General features: G+C 37.2%; 1 protein-coding gene across 2 annotated transcripts; it reads left to right on the top strand.

The window, feature by feature from the left end:
• Positions 1–10,155: 10,155 nt before the first annotated feature.
• On the top strand, positions 10,156–12,499 carry LOC131677872 (myosin light chain alkali). 2 transcript variants are annotated; one of them, XM_058957955.1, is made up of 6 exons: positions 10,159–10,304; positions 10,423–10,453; positions 10,793–11,101; positions 11,165–11,251; positions 11,490–11,598; positions 12,179–12,499. In XM_058957955.1, the coding sequence occupies exons 1-5, from the start codon at positions 10,302–10,304 to the stop codon at positions 11,537–11,539; spliced, it is 480 nt and encodes a 159-aa protein (XP_058813938.1). In that variant the 5' UTR covers positions 10,159–10,301; the 3' UTR covers positions 11,540–11,598; positions 12,179–12,499. The 2 variants fall into 2 exon arrangements, with proteins under 2 accessions (XP_058813940.1, XP_058813938.1); XM_058957957.1 differs by lacking the exon at positions 11,490–11,598 and having other exon boundaries at positions 10,156–10,304.
• Positions 12,500–13,890: the final 1,391 nt, after the last annotated feature.

Below are 13,890 nucleotides of genomic sequence, written 5' to 3'. Positions count from 1 at the left end.
ATAACGTTTGACGGATGTCGCTTCCGACGACATAGTCCTCCTCCGTGTATTAACAGATACTGACCACGATCCAATAATATATTAAGTCGTATCCCATGAAAACTTTTGTTCAATTCATAACGGTCCAAATTTCTTACAACGACTGTTGGAGCACACATGGAATGGCTTGCTATTCTGCTCCATGCGTTAGTTGAAACAATAGAGATGAGCCGATGTCCAGTTGTATAAGTATCGATGAGTAATTGCATTGATCTTGATGGACACGTACTTCTGACCCTCGCGAACGCTACATACTACATATGATCTCTTTGACATAACCTTGCAGCAGCTGCTAGATCTGCTACAATTGTGCAAACTGAATATGCTGCAGTAAAGACTGCTGGAGAAGTGGATGATGAATGAATGGCTGTTAGGGCATAGATTGAACATTTCTCGATAAACATATGATTACGTCCTAAAAGCCAACTGTCAAAATCCACTTTGAATGGAAATTCCAGACAAACCGTTACTAGTCGAAAACAGTTCACAACAGTTTATGAAAGAGAAAACTTTTCTCTTTCGTTTACTACCAACATCTGTGATTGGCGTGTAACGGTTTGTCCGGAATTTCCATTCAAAGTGGATTTGACAGTGCTGCTAGTGCCAGTTCCTTGGAACTCGGTCCGAACGATCGTCGAATGACTGGTCCATTCTGTTTCGTTTCCACGTGATTGACGTGATATAACCTACGCTATATTTCTCCTTAGCGGAGAACAATTTTGGTAAAAACTATGTTTTCTCCATTAAGGTGAAAATTGTTTAAAATCATCTTTGCTCGGGAAGAGCACAAAACCTATAACTAAATTAGTTATTGAATTTGTTTCATTGAATTTGCGTTTCGACTTGCGTTTCGTTTCGTTTCGTTTCGACTTCGTCTCATCAGAAACCGACACTAACTTAACACTAGTTAACGGACTAAGCAAGCGCCGGATGGACGCTCGCTCCAAAAAACTGAGACACAATTCAATCCGGCGCTATATTATATACGATATGAAACAATGAATTTTAACAAAGAACTTGGAGTTACTGTTTTGTAGCATTTGTTGCATGTTCGAATTTTTGTGCGCACAGCCTTTAATGCATGAATGTACCTATATTGCACAATTATATTCGATGAACGCTCTAAAATTCTTAATAAATATTGCTCCAATGAAGCACAATTATTCTCGTCCATCACCATTTCCTTTGCTGAACAATTCCAGCTGAATGTTATAGCTACTGTGAAGATTAATAGACTCTAATTTCTTGTGGTTTTGGAACATTGCCCGGTGCCCGGTTTATCTATTTATCGCCATTGAATTCATACATCATTCCTGGTGCACAAGCATTCATTAGGGACTGTTATATTTTTTATGCCAAACCCTGCCACAAACCTGTTGAGTCGTTGAAACGAGCAAACTGTTGAGTCTCTGGCGCAACAAATGTTTATCTTCTCGCACAGTTGGTTGGAGCGTTCAGGGCGAATTTAATTTGATATCTCGTATGTATTGTGCTTCGAAGAATTATTTTTATCGTTCGAGTGGAAAACGAGAAACTGAGCACTGGCACATCTACATTATGGTCAATCATGGGGATAGTTGTAACAGCATTGCATCCAGCTTTTCACATTTTCGTTGTACGTGAACCCTCATGGTATCTTAAGTATGGGTTTTCCACTGGTTGCTAGCGTTGGTTCATGCACTGAAATGAAAATTTTTAATTGAAATTTGACTTCAACTCTTGGTTTGTGTTAGTGCTTTGTAACCGGTACTGACACGGTGCAAGATTTCACGATATTTAAATTTAGATTTTTGACGCATTTGTACGTTTGGTTATCCGATGTACTTGTGAATGATTCATGCGTCAAAAATCTTCGTGCTTGACGTCATGTCGTGCTTTCGTTCCATTTGTTATAGAAGTATTTGAATGTATCCAAATACAGTTCTCAACTTTCCAACTCGACCTTGTAGGTTCCAATAGTTTTCCCCGATATTATTTTGATATATTCCCTACATTTCAAAAATTTGAATTGAATACGTGATCGGTCTATAGTTTTATTCTACAGCAAAAAGGGGCACACAGTCGAGACTAGTGTTAATGTCTAATGAGCTAGTATTGGGAAAAGAAACAGTAACCACTTTTGTCTAGTGTGCCTATAATAAGTTTTCTTTATGTTTAGGTGTGCTATGACAACATTCCAAGTGAAAAACGAATATCTCATAGCTTCATCCCGCCGTTGAGTACCTAATCAGTTGAGTATTTCCAAGGCAAATCTGTTAAAAAGTAGGTACGCCTCTATCCGATTTCGATGAATATTGACACATGTCTTTAATGGGAAAGATGCGAGGGGCACTACTAAAATATCCGATCTAGTTTGAATTAGTATAAATTATCACAACTTTACTGCATCAATTTGGTTTCACAAATCATAGAATCAAATAGAATTACAAATAACTCAAGTAAAGTTTGTTCCATTTTGAATTCGATTCCACAAAATGGGTCATTTCGGCAAGAGGAAATAATGGACAAAAACGCTTAGGCTAACATTATGTAGGTTTGGTTGTTCGTTATGTCATGTCTTGTCTTATTGCCCAAAAATTGTCGATGCGTCGAAAATCTGAAGAATTTGGTGAATTGATAAGTCGAACCAGAACTTGACGGGACTTTCTTGTGATTAAAGGTATGTATTCGGAATTCTTTCGGGATAAACTAGTCCTTGTATCAGCTGTGTTTTATTAGCATATCAAAACTGTAATTATCGATATATTTTAGTTCATACATTTCTTAATTTCTTACTCATTAACTTACAGATTTTATTTTCCCTTTCCGTTTGCCTCATGTGGATATGAAACCTTCTAACACAGGCTCTTTTCGCCTTTTCTTTGCGCTTTAATAACGTCATAATATTGACATTGACAGAACCTCAATTTATTTTGCCGCAATAATAAACATGCAGCTGCAGTCTTGAATCGGCAGCAAAAGGATCGGCCGTAACAGTATGGAAAAATTCTCTTTTGGAAACACTATTCCTTGTAAAGTTGTCTATAGTCTGTTCTAGTGATGAACACGTTTAGCAAGGTAAAATTTTCGACCCGGAATTTGTTCAAAGTTTATTGTTGGGTAAGTTTTATCGTCCATTAAAATTGATATGTTATAGTTGGTCAGGTTTTGTTTTAGCGTCATGCTGAGATATGGTACTTCTTGCATACAGATTCGCCGAACTGTACTATGCGCTGGAATCAATCAGTTGACAAAATCGTAGAATTATTTTGGACTAGTTCAAAGTCCCTCTAAACAAGGTCCTAGCATGCGTCAAAACCGTTAGTGGTAGTGAACAGAGACAGCCTATAAAACGTGGTACTGATGACGTAGACGCTACCATTCGTTCATAGAAACTGTCACACATACGAGCGCAGAGGCAGTTTTCGTTTTGACGCGTGCTAGGACCTTCCTATATAGGGACTTTCGGACTAGTTATCTTAATGTTCATCCCTCTTAGCTTTCGGACATATGTTCTTCTGCGCCTGCTTTGTTTTGCGCGATTCAACGATCATGTTTCCCGGAAACGTTCAAGCACAGTACTTAAAGTCGATGTCGCAAAACTTTGCGATCAATGCCAACATCGTTGATTTTTAAACATCAGTGCACCATTTTTTACGCCTCTCGCAATCCATGCTCGATAAATTTTGAACTTGAATGAATCGTAAACGGAACAGGCCTCATATGCCTTCTATATACTCAGTGTGGATGCAGATATTTTAATATAGATATAACACTCAGCTTATTTGTATTTACCGATCGGTCGGTTTCGACAGCATGAAGTAACAAGTTACTTTACGCTTGTCCGGACATTCCGTAGACTCAGGTGATTCGCATTTCTAATGCCAAAAGACCCTGACTCCTACGGTAGCAGACAAAAGGTTAAGTCGCCGGTGAGCTCTAAGCTTGCATATATGACCCTTCCACGCTTTTCTAAACTTTCTCCCTTCAACTCCTTGCTCTCCCTTGAGTACTATGGCTCTAAATATTGAAAAATATACTTCACCTTCCAGTCCCTTGCTAATTAAATGCCGTAACAACTGTTGACAAATTGACTCAATAGGTCATTAACAAAGAATGATTAACAAAAAATGGTAAAAAAATCATAATTGGCGGTTTCATTTTATGCAAAGACACTATCCGTTCGGCTCTTAATTCGTGCTTTCCATGGAATTTGGGAAACTGTTTGTATTGCTTTATTGAAAACTATGTATTGGCCAGTTTGCAGTTTGGACCAATAGAAGCATTTCACTTCAACAAGGGGCTACCCCTAGTTTCAAAAAGCTGAAAAAGTCAGCGCTGTCTGTGCTCTTGAACAAGTGAAGATTTTTAATAGTTCACTGCTGTAATCCGCATAACAGTCCCATTTGCTTTGGGTTTCCTATGCAGGTGGGACTGTTATGCGTATCACGGCAGTTCATTTCGAAATCAAAATTCGGACCCCCATTTTCATCAACGATGTCTATGTACATGAACCTTTCGCTGCTATTTCCGTTCTTGTCACGAAGGTAGAAAGTAGATGTTGTAATGTTTGGCTTTCTGGGATGTGATTTTTGAGCATCAGATCAAAGTGGAAGTGGATGAAGTGGAAATAAGTGCAACATTCCAATTGCAACAAATTTTTCGTTTTGTTTAAATGATTTTATATTCATAAATACTTTTTTGATTCGCTTTCCACTTGAAATTACTCACTGCAGAGAATGGCTCAAAAATGCAGTGCATAAATCATATATAAAGAAATAAATCGCTTAACCCATTATAACCCAGGGGTTTCCATTCCATTCTTCATTTCCACAAAAAAATTTATTAAAGATTATGGGAAAAATAAAATCACCGCTTAAAATGGTTTTGAGAATGAAAATTTCTCGTGCAAAAAATTTCGTGCGCCTAAATAAAAACAACAAATTTTAAGTTGTTTGACATATTTCTTCGGATTTTCTGATAGACAACACTTCTTTTACATCTGTAGGAACGTTTTGTCACATAATGGAATTATTAGCAGGAATTCCAACAATAAAATTAAATTAAATGTATTGCTTACTTTTCAGCCGCCATTTGCCCCAGCTATACACGGTTCAAAAATGTAAACAAAATTATGAAAAATGGCAGTTGTCTTGTTTCACCATGAAATATGAGGTGCAATGATCCCACTAGTGCAATAATAAAACAGTTAGATGTCAAAATTCTGCAGTAAACACGCGTTAAACGATGGATAGTTCTGCGTATGAAATTTCATACGCTAGGATATAATGGGTTAATAATAATTTTTATTTTTTCATCGTAATACCTGTATTTTTCTTGGACTAGAAATTTAGAGCTGAAATCTTTCGAGCTACACACGAATCTGGTGAATAAAATTGCGTTTATTTTTAACACATTAGCGAAAATATTAGGATGTTCTGACAGGCGTGGATTCGTATTGCAGAAAGATGTTAAATTGAAGTTATGTTTATTGTATTAGCCCGTGTAACAAGCTGCCCCGGCACTTCCTATTTTTAACTTATGGTCATTACTCACTGTGCCTCAATCCGCCATAAAAAAGGGTGGACACGTGCCTCCCCCCCCCCCCTAGAGCCGCCAGTGCTAGATACCCCGGTGACAAGACTAACTTTGGAAACGGGCGTATGTATTTTTTTGCGTATGTTTTTTCAAAAATAGAAAATCAAAATCCGTAGGCCGCATTTAAATTATGTATGAAAAGAAATTGTACAGAAGTGATGAAATTTTTACAAAAAATAGGAAAAAAATTCTCGTATATATTCAAAATTAAGTGTTTAAGTGAATTTACATAAATTATGAAATTATGAGTTAGTTGCAATCAGAATGCTCATAGGAAGCAACTTCCTAGGACTGAATCTGTTTTCTAGATATTTTGAAAATAAATTCGGCGAAATCTATTATTTGTTTAAAAATCGCCTCTTTTATAAATTAGTCGTGATGCTCGATATGGGACCATTCATAAATTACGTAACGCAAAAATTGCCCAAAATTAACTCCCCCCTCCCCCCATGTAACAAATTATCACAAATTTCTCCATCCCCCCTCCCCTATTACGTAACAAATTCCTAGAAAATTTTTTTTTCTTCGGTGAAAACATGTTATGTAACGATCTAGCTAACTCCCCTCCCCCCTATGTCACAACATGACACAACTTGTCGTACCCCCTCCCCCCGTAAAAGCGTTACGTAATTTATGAATGGTCCCTATGCAACAATGAATTATCCAGAATGTATGAACCCACAACTTTGTCTTTGACTAGACAAAGCGATTGTTATAATGAATAAAACTGGTATCCCGAGCAAATACTCATGGGTTCAAACACCACATAGCCCCTTGAAAAGGCCTTAAACATGGTCCGTGCCAAAATTCACAACCATCAAGACACCATAAAATGGTCTCAATAACCCATAAATACACCAACATATGGTATTTTATATGGGATCTACCAGACCATGGTGATGGTGTTTTCATGGGTTGAGCCCATCTCAAACACCCATGTCAAACCCCATGAGCTCGGGATGCATGATGAGTACCTACCTACATATCCTACATTTAAAAGCATTTAGATCTGATTAGTATAAATATCACAGGGAATAGACATCCCTGTTCGAATAAATCATTATATGAAACTTGTGTAAATATTTGAACGAATATCAGTTAAAACATAAACGCCGTCATAACGGTCTATCTCAATTAGAACCGTCATTATGTCCTCCATTTGGATTTTTTTATGTGTTCAACTGACAGCTGATTTAGGAGAGGAAAGATTAGTAATCAAATCACAGAAGGGCTGTCCTCAAGGAGGAGTTTTATCGCCCTTAGTGTGGTCTTTAGTAGTCGACGATCTCCTGTGTAAACTATAGGGTCTCGGTTTCGAGATAATTGGTTTTGCTGATGACGTCTGCATCATCGTGCGTGAGAAGTACGGAAGCACAATTTCCAGCCGACTGCAAGCGGCACTAAATTTTACACTTAAATGGTGTAAAAATCTCATTATCATTAATCCTTCAAAAACAGCAATAGGTTTAGTTTCAAAAACAGCAATAGTGCCGTTTACTAGACGAAGGGCCGTTTCATTAACACATTTAACTCTAGATGGAGTTCTAATTGAATTCTCAAAAGAAGTTAAATATCTCGGTGTTATTTTGGACAGCAAGCTCAATTGGAACTTATACCTGGAACAGGTAATTAGTAAAGCTACAAATGCCTTCTGGGTCTGCAAAAGAGCTTCCGGTAAAAAATGGGGCCTTCGATCTAAAATGATTCAATCGATTTATACGACAATAGTAAGGCCTAGAATAACTTATGCTTTATTAATATGGTGGCCTAAAACTGAAGAGGTGACCGCTCAGAAAAAAATTGAATAAACTGCAAAGACTAGCTTGTATTGCAACAACTGGGGTGATTCGGAGCACACCTCCCGTGGCTCTGAATGATTTTCTAAATCTCCTACCGCTTCATCAGTTCGTGGAATTGCATGCAGAAAAAAAGTACTTTGCAATTAACTCGATCTACAAAATTGTAGAAGGAGATATGACAGGATATCTAACGTTCCTCAAAAAAATCAATATAAATCCTATTTCACATTCAATAATGGACTGGATGCAGACGAAGGCAAACCAAGAAATTCCCTATAATGTGACTGTAGCAAGCAGACATGTGTGGAAAACAGGTGGGCCAAATCTACGTTATGGCTCTATTGTTTTCTTTACTGATGGTTCAAAAATGAATAGCAGCACAGGAGCCGGGGTGTTTGGACCCGGAATAAGAACAACTATCGCGATGGGACACTACCCAATTGTATTTCAGGCGGAGATTCAAACAATTCTTGAGTGTGCGTATATCTGTCTCAAGAGGAAATATAGATTTGCAACGATCTGTATCTTTTCAGACAGCTTAGCAGCTCTTAATGCTTTAAAAGCCTCAACTTGTCAGTCGAAGTTAGTATGGGAAAGCATTACCTTACTTAAGCAACTGCCAGGGAATAATGAACTAAACTTGCTTTGGGTACCCGGTCACGGTGGAATTCAAGGAAACGAATCAGCTGATAGTTTGGCAAGACAAGGTTAGGGGAGTGGGCGTAGCGTATTGGTAAATCGATTGCCTTGTACGCAGCGCACCTGGGTTCGAGTCCCGACCCCGCACATAGGGTTAGAAATTTTTCCTAAGAGATTTTTCTAACCCGAAGAGGCGAATGACCTTAAGGTTAAAACCTCTATAATTAAAAAAAGACAAGGTTCCGAGACCGAGTTTGTATGCCCAGAATCTTTCTGCGGAGTCTTAACCTGTACTTCAAATATGGAACTTAGGAAATGGGAAATGTCTGTGGTAGAATCGAACTGGAACGCCACAGATACTGCAAAGCATGCAAGGAAATTTATAAAGCCGAGTGCCAAAGCCGCTCGAACTTTACTTAATCTAAGTAAGAGGAACCTTAGAATAATAACTGGTTTGTTTACTTACAGGTCACTGCCCTAGTAGATATCATCTACATAAAATGGGAAAAATTCAATGTCCGAGTTGTGTCGTTTCTGTCAATTTAAGAATGAGACAGCGGAGCATCTACTTTGTGATTGCAGCGCTCTTGTTAGTTACAGATATTCAATTTTTGGATAAGGGTGCCTACAGTCCTCTGAGATTTGGCAATCAAATCCTAGTAAGGTACTCAGATTCATTAAACGAGTTGATCTTAACTGGGATAATATGCAAAATCAGACAAGGCACTTCGTATCTCAATTATGAAGGGAAAGCTGAGGTGCATAACATCAAATTGAGTCATACCACAATATTCCTTTAAATGGTCGCAGTGGAAACCAAGGCTCTACAGCTAAAAAAACTGTCAACTCAGTCACACTCACCTACTAAACGAAATGATTACAGTAGCGCATCTGGTGGTGATGTCATAATTTTCTTTTAACAGGCCTTTATTTTTTACACAGATTTTTTCTTAAATTTAAATATGGTTAACTATTTAAGTTTTAACTTTTTGTATCAAATAAGGTGTTAACGGGTCATATTGACCCGGATTTCTAAATCAGTTTTAAGACATATTTTTAGTCACATCTTTGTGTACTTGTACCCTAATTGTTTGTTAGAGCTTCAATTTTCGGTTTCTGATAAATATTATCGTTTTTAACCGTTGGCGTTGGTAGTGGAATTTTTCTTGAAAAATAGCAATTCCGCCATTTTATGAGTAAAATGCTCCCTTAACTGAAAAATTATCTCAAAAACTCAACCAAGGGGTTGGGTATTTTTTATATAGAATGAAATTTGTAAAAAAGTGGTTTTTACGCTAAAACTTTAGTTCCCTCTTAATAAAAATCTTATATTCAAGTTTAATGGCCTTAAATACCTAAAATTTCAGCTCGAAAGATTCAGAACATACATAGATTTGTAATCTGCGAATAAATGATTATCTGTCAAACTACTACTTTTTTGGATTTTCTTCTCTTGTTATTATGAGCTAACTCTAGTCTCTTTATTCAAAATAAGATTAATCTATTATTACGATCGCCACATGACCATTCGGTACCAACTCATTGTTGAAATGTTTTCAATTAAGTACAATCTATTAAAATAAGTAAAGTAGTGAGAGGAGGGAAAATGTTCGCAAACATATCTTGGTGATAGTTGAAAATATTTGAGTGGAAAGTATGTGCTACTTTGATGCTATGTACAAATTATTTTGAAAAAATTCCGAGCACTAACTGTGGTAACAATTAACGCCTATTGACCGGTGAAATTTTGCTTTGTGTCACGTACTAAAATAGTCCAATCGCTAAAATAAAAACGTAGTCAGCTAACAATTTACTCCAGGCATGGGAAAAGTTTTTCGTATCGTCTGTGCGAGGTCACTCCCTGTCGTAGAAGTAAAAATACAACTGAGCGCAAGCACTAGCTGTGGAAAAGTGGGTGAACGAAAGAGTATAGAACCGCACCTGATGAAATGTGTAGGAGTGGGGAATGTTGCTCCTGGTCCATGCCTCACCGGCTCGCTGGGGTCGTAGTAGGAAATTCTAATGTGTGAGATTCATCGATGATTGAATGAAATCCTGTTGAGCTTACTGCGCATGACCGTCGGTGGACCCCCGATCAACGAATATTTGTGCGCACACCCAAGGTTTCCTGCGCCGATTTCGGCGTTACCAAATATAACTCGCACAAGTTTCACTCCGTCGTGAACCGTGATTAGGAATCGTTCCTCAGTTGAGTCTACTGCGGTCCGCGAGAAACACAAGATCACAATGGTGAGAGCTCCCAGTGCAATTTTCAATCGATATATGTATTTGATTTTTTTTGTGTAGTGAAATTTGATGGAATATCAATTAATTGTAACGATATTTTCGCGATTATTTCTCCTTTTAGGCAGCCGATCTGAAAGACGTTGAAATTGAGAGTAAGTATTGTGAAATTTTCGGTTTTATATTGGAAAAGTGACTCAAATCATGCAAGGTGTGAAAATTGGATATATGGAACATAAGACATGTTTTGTGCGCTAGTATAAACCGAATTGCAGAGTGAGAATCCTAAATTTATAAACAGTGATGTAACAAAGTAAAATTGATTAAGATCATTCTAGTGAATTCGCTTTACACTTTGTGAGCGCTTCAAATCTAAAATTAGTCTTGCTCGAATCAGATGACTGGATTCTCAATCTAGATGACGGTTTGAATATGTTTCAAAATTTAGGGAAGAAAGTAGTGAATATTGTAGTCATTAATTCAATACTCAACAGAGGCACAGTTCGTGTTTTCGGTCTACGATTTTGAGGGTACCAACAGCATTGATGCCTTTGATATTGGAGGTGCCCTGCGCGCACTCAATCTCAACCCAACTTTGGACCTCATCGGTAAAATGGGCGGTACCAAGAAACGTGGAGAGAAGCGAGTTAAGTTCGAGGAATTCCTGCCCATCTATGCCCAGGTCAAGAAGGAGAAAGAGCAGGGATGCTATGAGGATTTCCTCGAGTGTCTGAAGCTGTATGACAAAAATGAGGACGGCACCATGTTGCTGGCTGAGTTGAATCACAGCTTACTCGCTCTGGGTACGGTTCATGACGTCATTTAAGTTTCCCTGCGTCTAAGAAAGCTTTTTCTATAAACTATAGGTGAAAAGCTGTCCGACGATGAACTTGATGCTGTTTTCAAGGACTGCATGGACCCCGAGGACGATGACGGCAATATCCCATATGCCCGTAAGTATGGTTAAGAAATCACAATAATTTATTTCATACTACAAAAACAAATATTCTCCACCGGTCATGGATACTGAGATTGTATCTAAATGTGATTTATTTTCTATGTTTTCTATGTATTGTTCTGACCACCTTCATGTATACCATCGTTAATGTTCCGCAAAATGGCATAAATGTTCACCCTGTGTTATGTGTTTCGTGGTAACCGTGGAATCGACAACGAACTTTGTGCTAACAGCCTTCCTCAAGAAAATGATGGACAACATGGTGGTCATCAACCTTAAGTAAACATTTAAATCGGCGCCTACATTACTTAATTTACCAGCAAGTAATATGTAAGAGTATTCGTGAGTATCTATTTATTTTTTTACACGCTGTACCTGCAAACATCGCTATCATACCCTGATATTCTATTCTAAAAATGTACGTGAAACATTCAATCAAAATGAACACCTCAATTTCATTCGGTTCTAATAAACACACCACATTTTTTCAGTTTAAAAATACCTTGAAATTCAGGTCTCAGTCGGTGCTGTGTAGGTGTATGTCTATCTCTATACTCGATTCTTAGCTTTCTAGTTGCTTCATGTTTTCGGAGACTGTGTTATTTTCAGCACAGTTAACCGCGGTAAATCAGAAAGCATCACCTACTACTGAAAACCCTCCGTTTGGTTTTATATTTAGACATTTGAAATTAACGCATGCAGTGTGTTGGCACCATCCGGTCATAATTTGCTGATTACTATACTGTTCAAAAGTAAAGGGACTCTGTGTTATTACGGTAACTATGTGCCAATAAATATTGGAGCAAATATAACAGGAACTAAAACCAATTCGAAAATGATTATCTCCCTTGTCGACATATTTTGCTTCGCTTGCAATGGAAAAAGTGATACACGGATAGTAATCCACTGCTTCTTTTTACAGCATTTCTTCAGAGATTGTGTGACTATACACCACCAGCATATTAGATCTGCTTCTGCAGTTGTTTCCGATTGCAGATAATGTATGATGGTTATATTAACAATTATAGAATGAAAGAACCACCTACGTGCGAAAAAATCAAAATGAAACAACATCGATAATTTAAAATGAAAGCAACAGCGTTTCATGAACAACAGCAGCACGTTAATGAAATTTATAATTTATAATGACATCTAGTATGGGAGCGGTTATTATTAATTTCTTTTTCTTTAAGTTTAATATAAAAATATATGTATAAAGAGATTACAAAATCTTTCCGCATTATTTTTTTTAGTTTAGTTTCTGACATATCACAGTCTTCCTACTGACAGCACTAGAAAAAAAAAATATAACCACCCGATTCGACATAAAATTTATTGAACCATTGCTACGAGTTGCCAGATTTTAATTTTATGTTCAATCTGTTATTTTAGAATCGAAAGCTTCGAACACGACATGTGTGGGCCACTATTCCTAAATATATTAAGCAATTTGCTTTATATACATATGACAAGTTATCTATTATTAGCTTCAACGAGAGTAGGGACCTGTTTTAGATTCCAAGTAGATATTTTCCTTTCATTCTCTCATTTTCCATTCTTTATGCAGTCTACACCAGTGGATGTGGAATCTTTAAATAGAATGATGGTATTAGTGCAGTGGTTTTCAGCCATGGGTGAATTCACTCCCAGGAGTTACTTAGACTGTTGTATTGGTGGGTTTCCGTAATAAAAGTGTTGTAAAATGTATACCCATAGTAGAAAACATATGCTCATTGTTTTGTTGGGCTTTGATTAGAATATTACTTCGAAAGGTGAATAAAAGGTTATTGGGTGCTTGGGTGTTTTCAGAAAATTAGCTTTAGTCGTAATCTGTCTGAGAGAACTTTAACTCTATGCAAGTTTACGCAGTAGAACTAACTGTAGGATTATTGTCTACATGTGTGAAATTGAAGTTGATTTGGGAATATTGCCTACATTCAGGAAACAGTGCGAATAGTGCCTGACGAATTTAATAGTATTAAATTTTTTGATTTCATTCAATATCTTGACATGTTTTCTAATTTCTAATATTTTCACGAACAGCGGAAGTATTTAAAATTTATTATTTTTAATCTTCATTTGCCATTTTCCAATAGCTGAAATTGAGACACTTCCATGAATATTATCACTTCCTTAGTAACAATTCAGGTTTATTGCAATTTTATTGCCATGCATTAAACTTAGATTGCACTTGTAATATGCTATAAAACTTTAATTTTTATATGGGTTCACGGGTTTATACGAACTTAACCAAATCGATTCAACAGGACGGATCCAGGAAGAGGATCCTGGGAGCCCGGACCACCCTCTTCCCGAGTCTTGCAGAGAATTATCGGAAATGGAAGTTATTGGGTTCAATTCCCGATTCTACCAAGTAATTCTGGATTCGCTTCTGGAGCTACGCTATCGGAAATTTCTGGATTCGCTTCTGGAGTTACGCTATCGAGTAATGAAAATACATCAACTTTGCTCAAGGAATTCGATTATATGAAAATTTTGTGAATTTCTTTAAGAATTATTGAAATATTTCTTGAAAAGTAATGTGTTTATTTGATAGATAACCCGAGTTAGATGTTTGATCGTATATGAATACACAAATCATTATGTAATTGACCTAGCACTACCCAGAGAATA

Source organism: Topomyia yanbarensis, chromosome 1, assembly GCF_030247195.1.
Source record: "Topomyia yanbarensis strain Yona2022 chromosome 1, ASM3024719v1, whole genome shotgun sequence".
NCBI lineage: Eukaryota > Metazoa > Arthropoda > Insecta > Diptera > Culicidae > Topomyia > Topomyia yanbarensis.
The sequence above is the reverse complement of the archived record's forward strand: the minus strand, read 5'-3'. Positions and strand labels throughout refer to the sequence as shown.

What these genes read in the sequence shown, in the direction of transcription:
- LOC131677872 (XM_058957955.1), top strand. An exon ending in GAAAGACGTTGAAATTGAGA is followed by an intron (nt 10,454 to 10,792) that starts GTAAGTATTGTG and finishes AATACTCAACAG; the next exon opens with AGGCACAGTTCGTGTTTTCG. An exon ending in CGGCAATATCCCATATGCCC is followed by an intron (nt 11,252 to 11,489) that starts GTAAGTATGGTT and finishes TTGTGCTAACAG; the next exon opens with CCTTCCTCAAGAAAATGATG.